We start from the raw sequence: 24623 nt of genomic DNA, 5'->3' as shown, positions 1-24623 counted from the left end.
AGCTCTCACATATCCCTTTATTCCTGGATTTGCACTTTTTGCCCCGCATACTTCCAAAAACATTGACTAGGTAACTAGCAATATATATTCAATGTAGCATAAATATTTTATTCTTTTAAAATAGGCTTTGAATTCACTGCTGTACATTACTTATGCAATAGAATTTGTACTTTTAATCTGTCTGGAAAGCAGGCTGTTAAAAAATATTCTTCTCAACTAAGCTTTGATATTTTAAATATGAAATAGCAAGATATCCAGAATCAAAGAGATACACACCAACAAGCTGACAGTACATCCAATCTTTTTGCCATCCACTTCTCCCATTTTCATGCAGTCCCTGGACAAGGGAAAAAACTTTTGAATGAAATATTATGCAGAAAATATATTTATGCACATCAGATTAAATAATCTATCAAAATAATTTTTTATTAAGAGATTCATACACACTACAGATTTAAGTATATGTTAATACCATAAAATACAAAATGAATTTAAAAACTAAAGGAATATGTAGCTACATTCTTTCATCATGCATTCTTTCCTTATATATTCCAACTTTCATTCTCTCCCTTTCTTTTGCTATTTTCTTGTCCATTTGTACACTGTACATTGTACATCAAAGCAGTAATATGCTATTTTATATAAAGCAATATAAAGCAAATAAGGTGAACATTCATCATCCTCTAAATTCAGAGAACTGTTGGCCACAAAGTAATAAACATATTAAAATATTTTAATATAAAGCAATCAAGATAGGTCCCTTCATCGACTTCCGGTTTTTCTGGCTCCGGTGAAGACGGTGCCTTTTTTAAGGTCCGCCAGCCCCGCCGTTTGTAGAGCCGCTTCGATCGTGAGAAGCGGCTTGAAAACTCCAGAATCTGTAGGATTTGAAGGAGAGAGTTGGCAAAGCGCAGGTTGAGCCCCTGTGAGCCCCCAGAAGTCTACTACTGGGGAGGAAACAGGCGCGGCTCCCTTTCAACTTGCGAAGACTCCGGACGGCGTGGGACGACTCTGCTTTCTGCAGAGCAAGCCGGCAGCAGCAAACAAATCGATTGAATTTAACCCTACCAACTAACGGGGAAAAAAAGCCTGAACCCTGAAACCAAGGAATTGCAAGTATTTTCCTTTCTTCGTGACTTCTTGATCTGATTAAAAATTTAAGTGAGTGGAAGCGGCTTGAAAAAATGGCGCCGCTCCAGCGCTAACAAGTTAACAAGCTGAAAGGGAAAGGGAAAGTGACTTTCTAAAGCCATTCTAATAACTTACATTGTAGCGCTGTTTGTTACGAGCACAGGAGAAGAGGGGTGAAAAAATCCCTTTCTAAAATAAGCTGACTTCATACAAGTTTACTTCTAATTTGACTAAAGCTGAGGGATTTTTTTAGAGGACTTTGTGGTGCTGGAAGAAGAAAAAGGATTTCTCTTTTTAGAAAATCTAACTCACGTGGCAAAATGGCTTCTAAAAAGCAGGAAGGCAAGGCAACAGGGGGGGGATCTCCCACACATAAGCCTGAAGAGCAGTTAGATTTTGAAAGTTTAAAAAAATTTATCACGCAGGCTTTGGATGATAAATTTCAAAAATATCAACAGGAAATTAAGCAGGAAATTACTGAAATGAAAAATTTGGTGAAAGAGAATTATGACAAGGTGACTGATAAATTATCAAACGCAGTTTCTGGCCTGTCAGAAATTATTATCAAAGTGGATTCCAAATTGGAAGAATTTAAATCAGAAGTGAATGTCAAAATAAAGGATACTGATTTTAAAATTTCTGATGTGGATAATAAAATGCAGAGAGTTGAAGACGAAATCACGATGATGAAATTCCGGTCTATGGAATTTGCCATAAGAATTAGAGGGATTAAAGAGAGTGACCAGCAAGATTTGAGACAGGTTTGCGCTGATGCCTTGGCTGTGTTGTTAAAAATTAATCCTGATGAGATCTTTTACAAAATAGATAAAATTTACAGAGTGAACTCATGGGTGGCCAGACAAAGACAACTACCAAGAGATGTGGTGATATATTTCACAGATAGAAGAATGAGAAATGATATTCTGCAAAAATCTTTCCTTTCCTCTGTGCAAGTTGAGGGAACTCAGGTTGGAATTTATAAAGAACTACCACCAAAGATGCTGAAAGATAGAAAAGATTTTGGTTTTTTAGTAAAGGAATTAAACAAATTAGAGATTCCATTCAGGTGGGATGCTCCAACGGGCATAATTTTGAAGTATCAGGGGGAAAGACATCGACTGAATACTGTTGAAAAAGCGGTATATTTTTATTATAATGTTTTCAAGGAGAGATCACCATCTCCACGTTCATCTACTGTATTGGAGATAAAGGAGAGTGAGAAGGAGAAGCAACCCCAGCAAGAGTTGGAAGTGCAGCTTAAGCAGATTGAATTAGACCCAACAGAAGCACAGGGTGCTGTAGGAGGTTTTCTGGAGGAGCCCCTGTTAGAATCTTCTCCAATTCTGACTACAAGAGATGTGGCATTGGACCTAGAGCGTATGGCTGAAGCTAAAGACCAGCGAATAACTCGTGCAGTTTCAAAACAACTTAAAGAAAAACAATTGCAAGAAAGAGCTACGGCACAACAATATAAAAAAGGAGCTAAGAGTACTACAGAACAAAGGGAAGCCATGGGGAGAGCAAAGTCGGCGGCCTCGGAAGACATCCAGCAATCTTGCTCGTTGCTTCAAAAAGGTATGCATGATGGTTAAGTTTTTGTCTTGGAACGTGAATGGACTGAACTCACCACAGAAAAGGAAGAAAATATTTACATATTTACAACAATTTAATAATGATATAATTTGTTTACAAGAAACTCATATTAGAACGCAAGATCAAAAATATTTGATAAACTTAAAGTTAGGAATACATTTCATAGCCTCAAATTTGGAAAAAAAGAATGGCGTGGTTATTTATATAAATAAAAGTTTATCAGCTAAAATTATAGAAGCAGATGAAGGTGGTAGGTTTGTAGCAATTGAACTGTGTACTGCATATGGCCAAATTCTTGTGATTGGGATTTATGCTCCTAACCAACAGCAGGATCACTTTTATAAAATTTTGCATACTAAAATATTGCAATGGGACTATAGATCAATTTTGATTATGGGAGATTGGAATGGAGTAATTGATTCCAAACTAGACAAAAAAAGTCTGGCGAAGTCAAAGATTAGACTACCACAAACTTTTTTTGAAATGAAAGAAGATTTGGAACTAAAGGATGTTTGGAGAATACATAACTTAAAAGACTTGGACTATACTTTCTTTTCTGATAGATACAGATCTTTTTCAAGGATTGATTTTATTTTAGTATCAAATGATTTACTTGTTAAAACAAAAAGGACTAAAATCTTTCCAAGAACTTTATCTGATCATAGTCCAGTATGGATAGAAATCGAGACTGCAAAAATTGAGAGAAGATCATGGAGATTAAATGAAAATCTGTTTAGATATGAAAAAAATATAACAGAACTTAAGAAGCAGATGAAAGAATTTTTTGATATTAATTTGAACAAGGGTACCCCTATTGAAATTGTGTGGGACGCGAGTAAAGCATATATGAGAGGGGTACTCATTCATATGAACTCTAAACATAAACTGAATAGACAAAAGAAAAGATCTGAAATTGAAGTAGAAATAAAGAAAAAAGAACAGTTACTTATTAAAAATCCAACAGATGAAAGAACACGTAGTGCTATAAAACTTTTGAAAGACCAATTCCAAATGCTTATGGCGGACCAAGTTATAACAAATTTACAATATGCAAAGCATAATACATTTTGTAATGCTAATAAACCGGGCAGATGGCTGGCTTACATTTTAAGGAAGAAGCAGAGTATGCGGACCATCGACTGTATTGATATTGGAGGGACAGAAATTTATCAACAAAAATTAATTAAAGAAGTTTTTGTAGACTACTATACTAAACTATATGCTAAAGAAGACATACAGAATGGACTTATAGAAAAATATCTAGAAAATAAAAGAGTTACAAAAGCTACTAATCAACAAAAGGAAAGACTGAATCATCCTATAACAGCTGAGGAGATAATTGCAGCAATAAAACAACTGAAAACTGCCAAAGCTCCGGGAACAGATGGCTTGACTGCAGTGTATTATAAAACTTTGCAAGCAGAAATGGTGGAACAACTTAGAGACTTATTTTGTAATATACAACAAGGGGGTAAAATACCCCCATCATGGAAAACAGCTTATATCTCTTTGATACCAAAAGAGCAAGCAGGTCCTAAAAAACCGGAAAATTATAGGCCAATATCTCTTCTGAATAATGATTACAAAATTTATGCAAAAGTATTAGCCAACAGGTTGATGCCAGTAATTAAAGAGGTGATTCATGATGATCAAGTGGGATTTATAGAGGGTAGATATATGAAGGACAATGTAAAGCAAGTGATAGATTTATTGGAATATCTTGAGAAGAATAAACAGATCCCTTCAGTGCTGGCTTTTTTGGATGCGGAGAAAGCCTTTGATAGAGTGGATTGGAATTTTCTATTAAAGACTTTGGAAAAAATGGACTTTGGGGATCAATTTATATTGGCGGTTTCAGCAATTTACCAAGAGCAAAAGGCACAGATTATTATTAATGGAAGTTTGACAACAGACTTTAAAATTGAAAAAGGTACAAGACAAGGCTGTCCGTTATCCCCTTTGCTATTTATTTTAACATTAGAAGTCTTGTTGAATATAATAAGGGATTCGACTAGCTTGAAAGGTATAGTGATAAGGCAAGAAGACTACAGAATAAGGGCATTTGCAGATGATCTGGTTGTTACCCTAACACAGCCGGTGGAATCAATAATCCTGATGAAAGACATTATAAAAGATTATGGTACAGTATCAGGATTTAGACTGAACCAGAAAAAAACTAAGATGATAGTCAAAAATATGACACAAGATCGACAACATGAACTTGAAAAGAGGGCAGGTTTTGAGATTGTTTCAAAGGTTAAATATTTAGGAGTTCAGGTTGCAGAATCTAATATGAAACTGATTCAAAATAATTATGAGGTGTTGTGGCGAGAGGTACAAAAGGACATGGAGACATGGAAAAAACTGCAGCTTTCTTTACTTGGAAGAATAGCAGCAGTGAAGATGAACATTTTGCCAAGATTTCTTTTTTTGTTCCAAATGATTCCGGTGCTTAAAAGTGATAAACAATTGAAAGAGTGGCAAACTGGAGTGAATAAGTTTGTCTGGAACGAGAAAAAACCGAGAGTGAAATTGAAAATTATGCAAGATGTTCCGGAAAGGGGAGGTCTTAAACTTCCAAACCTACAGTTATATTATGAAGCAGCAGCTTTGACTCAAGCAAGCGATTGGTTTGAAAGGAAAAAGATTGGAATATTGAATATAGAAAGTTTTGATCTCGAATTTGGTTGGCACGCTTACTTGTTTTATGAAAACAAAGTGGATAAAGTATTTAAAAGTCATATATTTAGAGATTCTCTGATGAGAGTATGGAAGAAGCACCGATTCAAATGGGATTATAAAATACCGCTATGGCTGGATCTTGGTCATATTATGTGGAATACAAATATAATGTCACTCAGGGGGGTTTTATACAAAGAGGTTCTTTTTACAGATGCGGGCAGATGGCAGTTGAAGACATTACAGACACTGTTGGATGAAGGGATTAACTTAACTTGGTTTCAATACAATCAACTACAATTGAGATGGAAAGAGGACCAAAAAACTGGTATTATGTTGCATGAGGAAGAATTGGTTAGACATATAAAAGAGAAAGGTCCAATGCATATCAAAAGGCTATATAATGTTTTGTTAGAAAGGGACTCAGAAACTGAATTGGTTAAAGATTGCATGATTAAATGGGCACAGAATTTTGAAGAACCAGTAATGTTGGAAACATGGGAGAAAATATGGGTTCAGAATGTTAAATTTACGTAATCGCAAAATTTGAGGGAAAATTTTTATAAGATGTTTTACAGATGGCATTTAGATCCCAAGAAATTATCCTGTATGTATCCTAATGTTCAGCCAAAATGTTGGAGATGTGATTGTTTAGATGCTACATATTATCATGTTTGGTGGAATTGTAAGAAAGTTAAGGCTTTTTGGATAAAAATATGGTGGGTTATGCAGAATGTTTTGAGGAAAAAAATTCCATTTTCTCCACAATTGTTTTTATTGGGTATAGTAAAGGGTTTTACACTGGATGAAATCAAGTTGATATTGTACATGATAACTGCAGCGAGATTATTGATAGGTAAATATTGGAAAAATGAAGCTTTACCCACTATCAAAGAATGGACTTTGAAGATGGCCAGTTTTGCGGAGATGGCGAAGATCTCAGCATATTTAAAAGATCGCTCACAAGAGACTTATGAATGGGAATGGAAAAAATGGATAGATTATGTGCAGAACAAATATCAAGTTAGAAAGTACCAAGTAGTTTTTCATTGAAAGTATTATATAAAAATAGAAATGTATGAAAACTGTGAAGATAAAAAATTTTTTAAGGGGGTCTGAGGGGTTCAAGTTTTATAAAAAGGGGATTTTGATGGGATTATATTTTGTGGAAGTCAGGGGTTAGGGGGGGTTAGGGTGGGGTGTGGGGGGTGGGATAGGGGGGAAAATGGGGTGAAAATGTAATTGTAAAACTTTTGCAATAAAAAAAAAAAGATAGGTCCCTTCATCTATGCGTTGACTATTGCAGGCTAAACACTGTTTGTGTTGAAAATATCTACCCACTGCTGATGAAGGATATTGTAAGATCTGTGTATCTGCCATTCTTCGTGGAAAAAGGGGGAGATTTGGATTTGTCACATTTAGTTCTCTTTTCTATGTATCCTAAGTATCCTATTTCCTGCCTGGTCCTCTTTGTATAAACTTTAACATAAGCTAGTTCTTAGGACGGCTGTTGCAACAACATCTTCACACCTGTGGATTGGCTGAATCCACATCTGACTGGAGGAGGGGTTTCTAATGCCTTATTTCTAACTGTATTGCCTGAGGGGATTTAGAGTCTTTTACTTTACTTTACTTTATTTTGGATTTATATACCGCCCTACTCCCGAAGGACTCAGGGCGGTGAACAGCCAAAGGATAAAACACACATAATCCAAAATTTAAAAAAACAATATGAAAACACATTAAATAATTTGTCCCACACAGATTAAAACATCTCCATTTTTTTAAAACAAATTTAAAATTAACAATTAAAAGGAAGTTAGGCCAGGCCAGCCTGTTGAAATAAAAAGATCTTGAGGGAGTCTGCTTTGCCTTTGTTCTGCTATCACTTTCTACTCAATAAAAATCCTTTTGAAATACACTGTTTCAAGAGTTCTACTTTATTGAGCGGGAAAGAGAGGTAGGACCTTACAGGCGTATTATTGAGTTAGAGTCAAGGAAGGCAATGAGTGAAAAACAGCTTTTAATTAGCCCTTCGGTAATGTTTCCAATTCCCTTTAGACTGCAGGATGCCCCTTGTATATTTATGCAGCTGATAAATGAAGTGCTGCATGAGCACCTGTACAAAGAGGTTCTGGTCTAAATCAGGTTCTGGTCTAACTCAAGGCTTGAGGCCAGATCCAGCCCATAGGGTGCTTAGATCTGGCCCATGGGGCTGTTCTGGAAACAGCAAAAGACTGGCCTGCAATGGCTCTGCCAGCAAAAATGGAGCTTGGGAGGGCTGCGAGCTGGCCATGGCCACCTTGGCCATGGCCACCTGCCCCCCCCGCCCAAACACAATCCTGATGTGGCCCTCAATGAAATTGAGTTTGATACCCCTGGTCTAAATGGATGATATTTTAATCCATATCGAATCTATGGCAGAACATGTAAAATTAGTCAGGGCTGTGCTCAAAAAGCTCAGAGAAGCCCAATTGTATGCTAAACTGTCTAAATGAGAATTCCACCAAAATAGAATTGACTATCTGGGGTATCACATTTCCCATGAAGGAATAGAAATCGACCCTCAGCAACTACAAACGTTCCTTTATTGTCAATTCACCCCATCATTTTCCCAGATAGCCCTCCCCATCACCAACCTAGTAAAGACAAAAGGGAAAGGGAACCCCAAGTCTAACCAGCCGCTGAAATGGACAATGGAATGCCAAGCAGCATTTGAAAACCTCAAGTGCCTGTTCACAGCAGAACCGGTGCTGAAACACCCAGACACCAATGATACCTTTGTCATTCAAGCAGATGCTAGTGATATGGCAGTGGGAGCAATGCTTCTGGAGAAAAATAAGTAGGGGTCCTGCAGTCCTTTGCCTGTATCTCCCAAAAGCTTATCAAAACTGAACATAGGTCAGGGGTTTCTGAAAAGGAAGTGTATGTAGTGCGCTGGGTGCTTTTAACCTGGAGACACTCCTTGGAAAGGGGAAAAACCTCTTTTGAGATATAGACTGACAAAAAAACTTAGAAGCCTTAAAGACTACCGCAAATTATCATCCAAGCAAGTATGCTGGGCTCAGTACTTTAACTGATTCAATGTCATACTGTGATATCTCCCAGCGGGGAGGGGAGAACTTCCTAGCAGATGCCCTATTCAAAGCTGGAGGTAATTAGACCAGTTATCCCATTCCGGCAATTAGCTGTTCCAGTCACAGCCAGAGGGCAAGCTAAGCTAAAAGTCCAGGTAGCTGAGGACCTAAGGGATACCCCAAAAAGGGCATTAGAGAAGGACAAGTGGTTCCAAACCCATAAGGGTGAATGTACGATGCAGGATGTCTTAGCTTGGGTGGGAATAAATTATACATTCCTGAAAGTCAATGATTAATGGTTTAACAGAAAAGTCATGATTCAAAAGTAGTGGGACATTTAGGCTTTGTCAAAATCTTGCACTTCGTCAAGCGCCAGTTTTGGTAGCTGTCACTAAAGAAGGACATAGAAAATTATGTTGCCAGCTACCCTATTTGTATCTCTGCCAAAAGGCGGCAAGGAAAAATGCCAGGACTTCTCCAGCTTGTGGCAGAGCCACCTGGGAGGGCTGGGAATGAGGGGGGAAATCTGTAACTTTTTTGTGCAGGAAATTTAGTTCTAGCCTGACTTTATTGCAGCCAGCAGCTTTTAGTAAAAGAGCCTATCACTTCAATCAAATGGAGTCTAGGGTCTTTCTTTCCTAAGAGACCTGACTGAGGCAGTCAGAATCTCTATGCTTAGAACTCTAACAGAGCCAGAGTATGGCATGTACATTGTTGCCAAATAACATAGCCTAGCAATAAAGATACTGAATTAGTAAATTTCAGCTTTGGATCTTGCCTCTGCCATGAAGTTGATCATCAGGAAATCATCTATTCAGTATCACCACCCACATTTACAATAGGAATATTTTTGTGACATATTACATGGTTTTTTAAATCATAGCCCATTATAATATTAACACCACTGGTAATGCAAATTAAATTCATTATCTGTTGTTAAATGTGGACCTTTCAGTGATGCCCAATAACAATTTGGAATCTCTTTTAAAAGATTATTGGTAGCAATGAAGCACAGTTCACAACAGAAAGTTGTAAGAACATAAAAATATTCCTGTTCTTAAGATTCAGATTCATTCCTATTAGTTGCATGAAGAGATAAAATTCAGCGCCCTTGCAAGAACAAATGGAAGCCAATAGCTTTTAGAGGTCAGTGAAGATCTTCTGCTATGCCCAGAATTTAGAGCAATCTTCTCCTTACAGGGTGTCTTTATATATGTGGTACAATGGCTTGTCCTGTTACTCATTTTAGAAAGCATAGTTCAGGGTAACTGGAGAGCATCAGGCAGGTATAGAGTCTAAGATGATTCATTCTCTATTTATAGTTCTGCCAGTTGTAGAACCTCATACAGCAAAAATAAAGACAACATTGAATGCTTTCTTTATGTGATAAAGAAGCTATCTGACACTGAATTCATTCTTGACATAGTATAGCAAGGACAATCAAGGACGGGGGAAACCATTTTCTTGTATAAGGTAGAAGAGAAAATATCACCTCATTCCCACTCCCTGCCAATTTCATGTTAATATCTAATGCCAATCAACTTATTTTGTCATCATCGGCAGAACATTGCACAGACATTCTTCCCCTAACACTAAAATATAATAATAATATATTAAATCACTATTTTTCTGGCCTTTCATGAGATCCCAAATTTTACCCATGATTTTAATGGTACTAAAAGCAAGTCTAGCTTTGATTGAAATGCAACCGGTATCAAACTCATCTACAGATTTTTCATTACTATAAAGCTTCTAATTAAAACTGGTTATATATTATGAATAATTAGATTCCATAAATATTTCCTGATTATGCCACCCCAAAATTGGAGGGAAGGGAAGAACTTCCTGGGCACAGAAAGATTGCATGTCATTCTGATTCTGTTATAAGTTTTCTCTGTGACATGCAAAGTTTCAACAGATAAGGAGTCTAAGATGTGGGGCACTGTTGAAATATAAGTTCATCTTTTGCGTATTACATGCAGGACGACCTATTTTGTAATGTACAAGATCTAGTATTTGTAATGTACAATCTGACAACTTGATGACTGATATGTGTCTGTTTATATTATTCCCAAAATGATTCATTTCGGAAGAATGCAGACAATACAATATTTCTTGCTGAAAAGCATGCATCCATTGCTCACCTGTAGTCCAGCAGCCTCTCCATAAGACGGGTTACAGTGGCGATTAATGAAACACCACTTTCTCTCCATGTTTCACGTTCAATTTTCTTCAGCAGGCTAGAAGGAATGAACCCAGGGCAAAATATCAGCATTTATTTTTACCAGTCTCCATAACAACCAATTTATACTCAAAGGTACCTAAAATGTCTTAGCAATATCTGTTCATTTTAATATTTGTTATTTTATACAAAACACAACTGCAAATATTGTCTTACCTGGGATAAGGACCAAAAAGTGGAATTCTACTCCAGGAAGCATTGACAAGGCAAATTGATTTTTTAAGGTTAGCCAACTCCAACTCAACATAGACAGAAATATGTTTATATATATGTGTGTGCCTTTGTGTGCGTTTGCATGCAAATGTGCATATACAGACTCACACATACAGAAAAAACCACAAATATCATCTATCTACCTATCATCTGTCTATCTATCTATCTATCTATCTATCTATCTATCTATCTATCTATCATCTGCAGAGAAAGAGAGAGGAAGAGATTATATTCAAAAGAGCCAGGATTTTATTATATACCAATCTACTGTACTTCATTAAACTTGCATTTTGACATCAAGGGAAAAATGAAAATTTTGTTACCTAGAAGACAGCATTTCCCATCTCACTGCTCCTGTTCGATGAGATTTCAAATCTTCTCAATGTAAGATCCCCCCCACCCATATTTCAACCAACAGTAGTTCTGCACCCACTCAATTTACTGCATTGTAACTGCCACAGGAAAAGGCTTTTCCTGGGATTTTTAAAAATATACTTCCTTGGTGTTATTTCTGCATGTTAATTTCATTTATTTAACCATTAAATAAATGATAAATTCCAGAACAAAGAATGAATACAAAAGTCAGTAGAGCCATAACCAATACACACACCTTTATTCAATAATTAAATAATAGATATCAGAATACTCTTTCCCCAAATGCTTATTCCCAAATCCATATGCATGCATGTTTACCTACTGTACAGCTTGAGATAAGTACCTTCTGCATATATCTTCTTGATTATTGCTTTCCATATTACATGATAGAGCTCTACATTTTTAAATTATCAGATAAAACATGTTTTTAAGCATGAAACAGGGTCATTGACTCAATCAACTACACTTTTTGAAGAAGTTGTGTGAAAAAGCTTTAAAATATTATACTAATAGGTGTATGTTTTGTACAAAAAAAAACCTAGTATACTAGATCAGGGAGAAATGTTCATTGTCATGCTCATCTCAAGTTATATAGGTAATAAAAAAAATCATCCAACTTTCAGTTCAATTATTATAAGGCTTATATTTATCCAGTAGGTTCCTTTTAAGTAGTGATAATGGTAAAAGGAGGCAAAAATTCCAGACTCAATTGCAGGGTATAGTAGGAAAAAAATCACCAAGGAAACAACAAAGCATAGGTAGCAATGGATAAATGTCTATAGCAAAGTAGCATGGCATGGCAAACTAGTAGAAATAAAGTATTCTTTTCTTCAGGTCAAAATGGTAATAGATGACAAAAGACATATGGAACTAACACCACATAAGTGCTACTCATGCAAACGAAATGATTGCAAGTGGAATCATACAAAGTTCACCAATGCATGAAAAGTCAGCTATACATAACAATTGCTACTTGTGTATTATAACTTCCATCACTATATGCTAATATACTGTAATATATTACAGTATATATTATCCAGAAGCTGCCAAATAGCTTTCAGATGATCCAAGGCTATCTTGGGTTTTGTTGTACCCTGAAGTACCAACAACCAGAAACCTAACTTAATTCTAATCTAGTAAAACCAAAAGTCTGCTCCTGTGAATGAATTTCACAGTTATATGCTAAATAAAAGAGTGAAAATATTTAGGTGCTGAGCAGTAGATTTACTGTTTCCCTTCCTGTAGCTAAACAAGTCTGTTTCCTGTAAGAGAGGAATTAAAGACTGCACAGTTGACTGAATTCCAGGATTGTTTAAAGAATGAAGTAGGACTATTGGAAGTTGTTTCACATTTTATATTTCAGATTATTTTCCAGGTCCCTGTTTCTTTGAAGCTTGAGCTATTGAGTAATTTCTTAGGCCCAGGAGCACATTTAGACTATTGAGATTATGTCATAGGTGCTCCCATGAGATTGTTATGGAGCATATCTTAAATATGAAAGAAAGCTGTAAATTTGTTCTTTTTGTAATATTATATACATCATCCTCTGGTCTCAGAATTGACAAGCCCTAATTATCTTTTTTTTCTTTATCTTAACAAGTTGACACTATAATCATCCATTATCTTTATTTTCAAAAAAATGCCTGAGATCATCTTCAATAGGAATAGTAATAACACTTAGATTTATATACTACTTCATAGTGCTTGTTGTGACTCCGATCCCCGAGCCTGTCTTATCGGAGGGAGAAGACTCCGAAAATGAAGGAGAGGAGTTGGCAAGGCCTCCCTCTCCAGGACCCTCCTCTCTGCAATGCCTCAGGTGTCTTCCGAAGGCCAAGAGATAGGCCAGGAGCCAGGCACTTCTGAGCAGCCGCAGTTAGACAGCGACGGAGATAAGTCTTGGCTGGATCCCCGACAGTGTCGGAAAGACAAGTGTGCGCAGCAGAGAAGGAGGCATGCCAGAGATTAAGCTGAGTCACTGGACCACACCTCACAGGGGATAAAAGGGGGTGTGGTGGCCATTCAGGCTTTGTGATAGACAAAACTGAAAGCTAGCAAGTCATTCTGCATTTCTGGAACTTTGTTATATGCTCTGCTTGGATTGATTTTTGGACTGGATTTGACTATTCTTTGGCTTTTGTGGACTTACTTTGATGTTTCGGTCGAAGGAGATAAACCTCCCTTTGTAAGTAAAAACTTTTGGCAAGCAGCCACTGGGTTGCTGCCAATTCTGTTATCAAAAGAAATTCTTGTCTGCTGGTTTATTTTAACTCTTGGTTGACTGCTGGTGTGCGTGTGTGAGACGGGAACAGAACAGTGCTTTACAACACTCTCTAACCAGTTTACAGTGTCATCATATTATCCCAACAATCTGATCCTCGTTTTACTGACCTTGGAAGGATGGAAGGCTAAGTCAACCTTGAGCTGTCAAGATCAAACTCCTGACAGCGGGCAGGCGCCTGCAATACTGCATTCTAACCACTGTACCACTACAGCTGTAGATCTTATGGCTTGTTTTGTAGTATGCCTTCTTTTCTTTAAAGATTATTTTTTTAAAAAAACTGGGGAAAGGAAAGCCAAGAGTTCTATGCAAATACTATTGCTCTTGGGTACTGTTTATTTGCATCTGGTTCAGCCTAATTCCGTTGTACCATGTGCAATGACAATAAAGTAAAGTAAACTAAACTAAAAATATTTGAAGGCCTATAGATTAGGAAAAATCATGAAATAAATCCCAGGAAATTTATTCTCTGGTATTTATAAATCTGCCTGGGGAACTTCAGAAAATACATATGGGCCACAAAACATGGATATAAGGCACTTCACTTTTTGTGGAAATGATAAGGAATTAGGAAATTACCATAAAAATATTTTCAGATCTGAAAATTTCTCTATGACCAAACATTAAAAATTGCTCAAAGTGAGAGAGCATCTTGAAAGAGGTGGTTATAATCATATTAATTATAGCCTTACCTCATGAGGAAGGGAGGGAGAGAGAGAAAGAGAGAGAGAGAGAGAGAAAGAAAAGAAAAGAGAGAGAGAGAGAGAGAGAAAGAAAAAGAAAGAAAAAGAAAGAAAGATAGATGGATAGATAGATGGTAGATAGATAGATAGATAGATAGATAGATAGATAGATAGATAGATAGATAGATAGATAGATAGATAGATTTGGTGGATGAGTGAGTACATTTCCAAGAATTCATTCAAGGCATTGGCATTCATACAGCAACCTTTCAAAGATAATACTTAAAGTAAATATTCATAACAAAAGATCTTCTCAAACACAAGACTTAGTTACCTCAGGAAATAGCTAGACAGGTCAGAGAATGGCATATTTCAGCTTTTTTAGCATTCTGCCATGCATATCATGAGGGAAAAACTCCATCACATGTTTCATTATAATATGGGTTATTCTATATTCCTCTAAACCTGTTTCTGAAAATAGTTTGCTTTCTAAATACCATTCCTTGCCTTTAGCACTAATCCTTAGCATTCACAGAGCACACACACAGCATATTGTACAAAAAACCTAGTTTGAACAATTGTGTTTATTATCATGTTGGTTAGAGAAACCAAAGGATGGTTGAGTGCATGACTTTTTATTTCCCTGCTTTTAAATACATACAAATAGTAAAAAGGATGAATATTTAAGCCCTTTGTATTTTAACAAGAAAATTGATATCTAATTGTACCACTATTTGCTTGGATGTAAGTTTCTGATGCTGGGTTTTGTCTTTTTCTTCTTAAACTCTGTCTTCTTTGATAGTACTTTGGGGTTCACCTATGGGGTACTGTACTTGCTAAGGCCTTTATGTGAGCATATAATTTTGAGTCTTTTCATGCTGCTTCTCAAACAAAAAAGAGCTTCATTTGAACAATTTACCAGAAGTCAACAATTCAACACCAATATATATTTAACATTTTTACTCAGAAAATATTACCTATCAAAGCCTGTATTTAGTACCAATTGAAGGACACATTGTTTGATACTTCATCAGATGTATCTGATGACTTTCCAGGCTTGTTGACAATTATTCAGCACTTTATGAAACTATCATTTTAGAGCACATAATTTGACCATTACCTTAATTTACAACACAGTATTATAGATGTTTATCTAAATAAATTCCAAGTTGGCTATTCACAAAGATAGTGTGATAGCAGGTATTATGGGGTATGTTCCAACAGAAGAACATATCAGTGGATTCAGGGACAAACTGTGGAGTTCTTGGTGCCCTTGGTTATTTACTTACAGGTGTTTCATTAACCAACTAGGTAATGTAGGAAATAAACCCATCCCTCTCCTAGAAAATGAAATATTTTAGGAAATATTAAAAAGACAGAATATTACATTTCCCTGGATGAGAAATGGAGAAACATGTTTTAAAGACAAAGGAGTTCCCTGCAGCTCCCTGTCCCACACCTTTGTCAATGGGCCATTATCTGCAACACAAAAAACATAATAGGACCCATCTAGCAACAAAAACTCACCACATGGCAAGGAAGCAAGCCTGGGAGACAACCTACAAAGTTAGCTAAGATCTCCGCCCCCTGGGAGTTTGACAACCAATCAGGATGCATTTCTTACACAGGAACTGGAAACACTAAGGTGGGGCCGAATAGAGGGCATAAAACCAAGGCACTCCCAGCATCTCCTCCCCTTTTCTACTCAGGAACTCAACTCATGTGATTCTGTCCACCATTAAACCACCTTTCCAAGCAGTCTCCATGCTTCCAGTGTCTTTTTCCCCACTTGGAACTGAACCAAGAAGGATATTTCTTCCAACAATTTGGCACTCCAGAGATGGGATTCCAAGCTAACCTAAACAATGGACCTTGCCCAAGTAAGCTTCCCTTGCTAGCAGCATATCCATTGAATCTGTGGGTAAGTTTTCTTGGGCCTTGGCCATTTGGGACTAGGTTTTAAAGGGGTTTTGAGTGTTGAGCTCAAAGGCTGCTTGGAAAGAAGGTGAGTACTTCTAAATTTTAATTTTAAAGCATGGAAAAGCATGGGAAACGTGTGTATGTTTGCATGTGTGTGAGTAAGAGGACCCTTCTCCCAAATTGACCCACACTCTGTCAAGGACCTAGGAGTACTCATTTCAAAAGATCTAAGCCCCAGAGCTCACTGTAACATCATTGCAAAAAAGGCATTAAGAGTTGTCAATCTTATTTTACAGAGTTTTCTCTCTGGTAACACTATACTTCAAACTAGGGCATACAAAACTTTTGCCAGACCTATACTTGAATACTGCTCACCTGCCTCGAACCCTCACTATATTTCAGACATCAATACATTAGAGTCCAGAGATATTTTACTAGAAGAATACTCGAATCCTCTGCTCGAAATAAAATTCCCTATACCACCAGGCTTGAAATTTTAGGCCTCGATAGCCTCGAACTATGCCGTCTATGTTCCGACCTAAGCTTGGTTCATAAAATTATTTACCAAAATGTCCTACCTATAAATGAGAACTTTAATTTCAACCGCAATAACACAAGGGCTATCAGTAGATTCAAACTCAATGTAATTCGCTCTAATCTTGTAGGAAGTATGACTTCTGCAATAGAGTAGTAAATGTCTGGAACACTCTACCTGGTCCTGTTGTTATTTATTTATTTATATTTATTTATTTTAGCATGTGTTTATGGCTATGTTTTGCTTATTTCCTTTTATATGTGTCCATCTCTATGTCTATACTGTTACTTGTTTCCTTGGACTTGTTGACTAACAAACAAACAAACAAACAAATAAATAAATTGTAGCTTGATCTTACTTCCTCTATGCATTTCCTAACCACAGAAAGACTAACAAGTCTGGAGAGCATGGGGGTTTTGCCAGAGCACAAGATCTTTTGTTAGGGAAGGAGGAAGAGTGTGTGTGCATGTGTGAGTGACTTCACCCTTGGACAGCAGCTGGATCTCATTTCTCTGTTTGGCCTCTAGCTGCACCCCTGCCTATTGCTAGCTCCTCCGAGCCATGACCGACAGAACAGGGAAAGCAGGGGGGCCCATCAAAGTGTGGGACCTTCTGTATATAAGAGGGAAAGCCGAGCGGGCTGTAATTGAAGGGTGGGAAGGGGGTTAATGTATTCTTAATAGGCGCCTTGGATTAGTTGTAACCCTGGAGGACCTATCCAATGAGACCAAAGGGGAGGGAATGAGGCATCACATTAGGGTGTATAAAATGCCTTGCTTTTGAATTCAGGGGTGTGGCTTAGAACTTTCTGTTGAAGTTTCCCGCCAAGACCCACTGCACTTTGCAAACTGCCTTTTTTATTTTATTTTGGGTAAATAAACTTCTTTTCTTACCGATCCAAGTTTTTTGTGGGGAATCATTTCCAACAGTAATATCATCAATTTCATTACCCAACTTGCACTGATGATGTTATCTAGTTAGGTAATGAAATGCTTGATGGCAAACAACCAAGAGCTCCACACTATTATATGTGCTTCTTGTTTTTGCTTGATTAATCTGTATATAATATACATTCTAATAAACCTGTTAGTTTTGTTTGCTGAGGCTTTTCAAATGTTCCTTAATTCCACCCATCTTAAAATTTTGAAAACACATTATTACAAGTTTGCTTTTTGTTCCAAATATTAGAGGTTTAAAATCCAGACGTTTGTTGCATGACAATCATTGTGGGAATTACTACAATGCAGAGATTGTAAACCTACAAATATGACACCCTTTCAATCAAAAATTAAAATGATATATTAATATATTTTATTAATATTTCTGTAAATTCTATTCCGATTATTTTACTATTAAAGATGAGTTCTGTTAATCTAAACCATCACAAATGAGCAGATAAATGTACATGCTTAACTCCCATGAAATCAATTTTGAATTGAATTTTTACCTGTTTTAGTTTTTAGGCAGATTGAATACACATATTGCCCTATAAGTGTCCAACAGAAATAAATGAATTTAATTTGATCTCATTGGCTGATTTAATTTTGTATAGCATTTGTTTTGCATTGGCATGCTAATACTTTTTAAATGTAAGTAACAAAAAAATCCATAAAAACTGATAGTGTTTGTAACTATTCCACTGAGAAAACTTATAAAAAATGCTGTCTAGAAAATAGGCATTTCACTTTAAAATATTAGTAATTATTTAGGATCTTAAAAAGTACTGTATATTCTAGTTCTAACAACTAAATAAATACCAGAATTACTGATTTAAATAGAAAGAAATTCCTTTCTCTCCCACAACGTAAACATTATATACAGAGGGAGTATATTTCTTTACCCATTTAGACAAATATTATTTGATAAAAGAAACTAAATCAAAGAATTTTTAAAATACATTTATTACTCACATACTGTTGAAGAGCTCTCTGTAAGTTTCATCACCTTTTCCTTCTGACATCAAGCTATCCAATTTGTCAATCAGTTTTGCTTCCACCTGTAATAAACAACAACAACAACAAAAAAATTAGAGGTTTTAAACCAAACTCAAGATAAAATCTACAGAGGAACAAGTATTTTCTAGAACTATCTTCCTTTCATAATGGTTAGATTAAGAGTTTTAAAGAGTCTCGCAGGCCTGGCCCTTCACGTTATCGAGGGCCTACCTTGATGACGGGTCTTGGAACCCAGAGAGGTGGCATGCTGCGAAGAGGTGGTTGAGGGGTTTTTTTACACAAATTTTTAGCCAAACTTTTAAGGGGTTCCGGGGGGGAGGGTCAGATTAGAATTCGGGCTGTGGATATGGCGGATAATCCACTAAGGGGAGGGTCAGGTCTGGCTGTGAAGCGCAGCATGGTGGGTGGGGGACCCGGGGTCGAGGGGGGGTTAGAGCTTATCCAGATGGTGTTTCTAACATCAATACTGTGGGTGGGAGGGGCAGATACGGCGGGAGCAGGGGGCCATATCGTGTCAGGGGAGCGCGCGCTCGCTGTTTACGAGCGATGGCGCACTCCGGCCCCCAAGGCTGCACTCGTTCCCCAGGTTGCACAGACCCTCAGGGCCCGGGCCTTCGGCTGATGTTGTGCAATGCCAGGTCTGTAGTAAATAAAGCCCCCCTCATTTGTGATCTTGTTTAGGAGGGGGGAGCGGACCTGGAAGGTATTACAGAGACCTGGTTGGGCCAGGAGGGGGAGTTCCCCTTATTGAAATGTGCCCACCAGGTTTCCACGCATTCCATCAGCCGAGGTCACAAGGGAGGGCGGGGGGGTAGTGGTTATTATTAAAGAAGGTCTTAGACCGAGGGAGGCCACTATTCCTCAGACGGCCGACTGTGAGTCCCTCCTTGTGAAGTGGGGTCATGGGGTACAGATGGGTTTGCTGATCACGTACCTGGCTCCCTGCCACATGGCAGCAGCCCTGCCCAAGCTCCTCAACGTTATCGCAGCAATGGCGGTTGACACCCCTAGACTTATGGTCATGGGGGATTTCAACCTGCCGTCCGTGGGTGAGATGTCTGAGATGGCTCGGGAGTTCATGGCTTCCATGACAGCTATGGACCTGACCCAGCTAATTCATGGCCCTACCCACATGGGGGGAAACACGCTGGACAGTGGTTGAGTGATCTTGAGATATGGGATATAGTCACCAAGCCCTTGTCATGGTCGGATCACTCTCTCCTTCGTCTTGACCTTCAAACCGCTGCACCTCACCACAGGGAGGCAGAGCCAGTAAGATGGTTCCGCCCCAGGCTCCTGATGGAGCCTGATAGGTTCCAGATGGAGCTTGGGCCATTCCCTGAGGCTCTGGCTCACGCCTCGACTGGAGACCTAGTGGCCGCCTGGGATAGGGCGGCTGCTGGAGCTCTGGATCAGGTCATGCCTTTGCGGCCTCTGACCCGGCGCCGATCTCATCTGGCTCCTTGGTTTACTGAGGAGCTAAGGGAGATGAAGCGCCGGAAAAGACACCTAGAGAGCAGTTGGAGGGCCAGCCTTTCTGAATCTGACCAGACACTGGTAAGATCTCATATTAAGAATTACATAGTGGCAAAGTGTAATTATTTTGCTGCTCTGATTGCGTCATCAGATAACCACCCGGCCGCCCTGTTTAGGGTGACCCGCTCCTTGCTCCACCAGGGAGTGCGGGAGGACCCCTTGGAGGGTAGAGCTGAGGACATTGTACAGTATCTGCATGACAAAATCACTCAGATTTGGGAAGACCTGGACTCCGACTGGGTAGTTTCAGGGGGGATGACTGAGGCAGGTCTTGAGAATGTTATCTGGGATGAGTTTGATCCTGTGGCTCCTGATGATGTGGACAGGATTCCACAGGTAGACTGAATGCGACCACATGTTTGTTGGACCCCTGTCCCTCCTGGTTAGTGCTGGCTTCCCGGGAGGTGACGCGAGGCTGGCTCCAGGAGATTATAAATGCTTCATTGGGTGAGGGTGACTTCCTCGCCGCCTTGAAAGAGGCAGTGGTGAGGCCTCTCCTCAAGAAGCCTTCCCTGGACCCGGCAGTGTTGTCAAATTATCATCCGGTCTCCGACCTTCGCTTTGTGGCGAAGGTTGTTGAGAGTGTGGTTGCGCGACAGCTCCCCCAGCACCTGGATGAAACGATGTATCTGGATCCATTCCAGTCAGGCTTCAGGCCTGGGTACAGCACGGAAACAGCATTGGTCGCATTGGTGGATGATCTCTGGAGGGCTCGGGACAAAGGTTGCTCCTCTGTCCTGGTCCTATTAGATCTCTCAATGGCTTTTGATACCATCGACCATGGTATCATGCTGCACCGGTTGGAAGAGTTAGGGGTGGGGGGCACTGTGTTGCGGTGATTCTCCTCCTTTCTCTCTGACCGGTTGCAGTCTGTGTTGGCAGGGGGGCAGAGGTCGACCCCGAGGCGCCTCATATGTGGGGTGCCACAAGGGTCGGTCCTCTCGCCCCTTCTGTTCAACATTTATGTAAAGCCGTTGGGCGAGATCATCGTGATTTCGGGGTGGAGTACCATCAGTACGCTGATGACACTCAGCTGTACATCTCCACCCCGGACCACCCCAATAATGCCCTTGAAATGATGTCCCGGTGCCTGGAGGCCGTGCGGATCTGGATGGGGAGAAACAGGCTCAGGCTCAACCCATCCAAGACCGAGTGGCTGTGGTTTCCGACGTCCCGATATAGACAGTTGGTGCCATCACTAACTCTTGGGGGTGAATCGCGGGCCCCCACGGAGAGGGCTCGCAACTTGGGCGTCCTCCTGGATTCACGGCTGTCTTTAGAAGAGCACTTGACGTCCATGACCGGGAGGATTTTTCATCAGGTTCGCCTGATTTGCCAGTTGCGTCCCTTTCTGGATCAGGACACCTTACGCACGATCACTCATGCCCTCGTCACTTCCCGCCTGGACTACTGTAATGCTCTCTACATGGGGCTCCCCTTGAGGAGCACCCAGAGGCTCCAACTGGCGCAGAGTGCGGCCGCGTGGGTGATTATGGGAGCGACATGGCGTTCGCATGTAACACCTCTCCTGCGCGAGCTGCACTGGTTCTTCCATGTGCACTTCAAGGTTTTGGTTACCACCTTTAGAGCGCTCCATGGCTTAGGACCTGGTTACGGGACCGCCTGCTACCACCAGTAGCCTCACACCAGCCGGTACGTTCTCATAGAGAGGGGCTCCTCCGGGTGCCGTCAGCCAAACAATGTCAATTGGTGGCCCCCAGGGGGAGAGCCTTCTCTGTGAGGGCACCTACCATCTGGAATGAGCTCCCCCCGGAGATACGGAGGATCCCGGATCTGTGCACCTTCCGCCGTGCTCTCAAGACCTTTTTATTCCATCAGGCTGGCCTGGCCTAATTTTCCCTTTTTTCCCTTTTAAAATGTAAATTTTAATCTGTTCTTAATTATTGGGGTGTTTTAAATCTGTCTTGGGCCAAATTGTTTAATTCGGTTTTATTTTGCTTTTAAATTTTGTATTTATGTGTTTTATCTTGTGGCTGTTCACCGCCCTGAGTCCTTCGGGAGTAGGGCGGTATATAAATCAAATAAAACCTAAAAGCTAAAAGCTAAAAGCTAAGGGAATACATTACAACATTATTTTGTCTCTTTGTAGAATTGAAATAATTTCATAGTAATAATCATATATTTAATACATATAATATAAATAATATAAGCTGGCTGTAAAATGTTGGCATTTCCAATTCTTGAGATAGCTATTCATGCAAACAAACAAACAAACAAACAAACACTACCTAAGCTCCCTGCTTGGAATCCTCCCCACTACTAATAAAAAGACTCATTGTATATGCCTCAGCATAAAAACTTTTTCAATCGCTCCGATCATTCTTTCGCATTATTATAACCTGTATTTCTTTCTATACTATTTAACAGTCTGATACTATAATCTAACCCTATTCTCCAAAAAGCTTGGTGAGAATAATAAAACAACAGAATAACAGAGTTGAAGGAACCTTGGAGGACTTCTAGTTCAACCCCCTGCTCAGGCAGGAAACCCTATATATTGTTTTAGTTGTCCAATCTCTTCTTAAAAACCTCCAGTGTCGGACGGAATGGGACCTTCAGGTTCCCACCCTTGGCCACGCTTCCTTCACCTCCAGTCTCCTGCCTCAGCCCATTTATAGCCAGCTTTCTTCCTCCACTGGCCCTCCACCTTGCTCCCTTTGGCCTGGCCCATTCACTGAGACACTATTTGTTCCGGGCCTTTGGCCACATGGAACAATTAGCTGCCACCCAATCGGAAGCCTACTGCCTGCCAGCGTGTGATGGGCTGTGGGGCTATGGGAGAGATGCAGCAGTCAAATGGCAGAGTGTCAGGGTAATGATGATTTAAAGCTGACCAGCCACTGTAAGGCTGTGGATCAGGATGAGTCAGCAGGGTTATTGCCGCTTTAAGAAGCTGTCTATATAAGGGAGGCCATTAGAGGGCGTCTTTCTCTCTCCTCGTGTATCTCTCTCCTCGTCATGGTCTATCTGCATTGTAGCTCTCCGTGTAGAATTGAAGATTGATTGATTGCCTGGTATGTGCCTACCATGTGTATGTCTGTATATAGAAGTCTTGTATATACTGTTTGTAATGACAAAACTTCTGTGTCCTGTATTTTGCTCCTGGGTTGTCTAAGAATAGTAGTCATGCTGTAAACACTCTGACAGGTTATGGGTCCAGTCCAGAGAGAAGGCCAGAGTGACTAGAGAGACCAGAGAGAAGAGAAACCCAGTGAGAGCTTGCACCAGAGCCAGAGGGATTGTGCAACATGGTCTGATAGTGATTAGTGAAAGGAAGCAGGCAGCATGGCCTCCGTCGGTATAATGGTTTCATGGTGTCTCGGCTGAATGAGACAAACTACCTGTCCTGGAATGTAAAGATGGAGATTGAAATGTTGTGCATGAGAACACAGACAAGGAGCCAGACTTCCAGCAGCAACGTTTATTTAAGATAAGGATTCATTATAAACCAACATGCAGTTCCCTGCTGACAGCCCCTTTTTATAGGAAATTGTCAGCTTTTAACTAATAACTTTAAAATATGTCCCGCATTTGCACTGCCGAAGGAAAAGCCTCTGCTCGCGCCTGCGTGGACATAACAGAGATGTACCCGTGGAGAGAGGAGTTGTGGATGATTGTTTCTAATCCACCAGCAGTCCTGGATGATGGGGACCAGAGAAGAAATGAAAAGGCATTAGCCAGCATAATTCTGGCTTTAGAGGACAGTCAGCTGATACACATGAGGGATAGCCAGTCTGTGAAAGAGTGCTGGGAGGCTTTGAGCAGTGTGTATGTTAGAGAGACTGTGGGCAGTAAAGTGTTGCTGACAAGGAGACTGTATAAAGCATAACTGAAGCTGGGGGACAACATGTCCACACATCTGCAGGCTATGAGAAAGACATTCCTTGAGTTAGAGAAAAGAGGAAGGACATTTACTGAGGCACACAAGGTGTATGTGGTGCTCAGTTCCTTAGACAGTTCATGGGACGTTCTTGTGACTAGTATAGAGTCCATGCAAGAACGGGGTTTAACCATGGCATATTTGACTGGTCGATTGTTGGAGGAGGAGCAAAAATGGCTGGAGAGGTGACCAGGAAAGGGAGGAGAGAACGCTCAGCACAGATCAGCATCTGCAACAGTCCAGGATGCTGGCACAGGAGCTAAGACAGTTTATGCAGTGAAGAGATGCTACACGTGTGGTTCTACAGACTATCTCCAGAGACCCTGCCTTGAGAGGAGAAACAGAGGAGCAGCGAGACACATGAGGAATGGTTCTCCAGCATCGTTTTCCCTGGCAGCAACAGTGTCTGAAAACACCAAGAACACTTGGTAATTGGACAGTGGGGTGAGCCAGCATATTGCTAATAATCCACAAGCTTTTTCTGGTTTGAAACCAGCTATGC

The 24623-nt window shown here is 39.8% G+C and overlaps 1 protein-coding gene across 1 annotated transcript in view; it reads right to left on the bottom strand.

The window, feature by feature from the left end:
* Positions 1-24623, bottom strand: part of DOCK4 (dedicator of cytokinesis 4) — a 705907-nt gene that overhangs the window by 112384 nt on the left and 568900 nt on the right. The window contains exons 32-35 of the mRNA XM_070948091.1: positions 18640-18725; positions 10879-10905; positions 10625-10720; positions 277-337 (exon numbers count right to left, since the gene is read on the bottom strand). Of these exons, the coding sequence (XP_070804192.1) occupies positions 277-337; positions 10625-10720; positions 10879-10905; positions 18640-18725 (270 nt within the window). The remainder of the gene's footprint in view (positions 1-276; positions 338-10624; positions 10721-10878; positions 10906-18639; positions 18726-24623) is intronic.

This window comes from Pituophis catenifer, unplaced genomic scaffold (assembly GCF_029215685.1).
Source record: "Pituophis catenifer annectens isolate HBS135680 unplaced genomic scaffold, rPitCat1.0.hap2 SCAF_7, whole genome shotgun sequence".
In the NCBI taxonomy this organism is placed as follows: Eukaryota; Metazoa; Chordata; class Lepidosauria; order Squamata; family Colubridae; genus Pituophis; species Pituophis catenifer.
The sequence above is the reverse complement of the archived record's forward strand: the minus strand, read 5'-3'. Positions and strand labels throughout refer to the sequence as shown.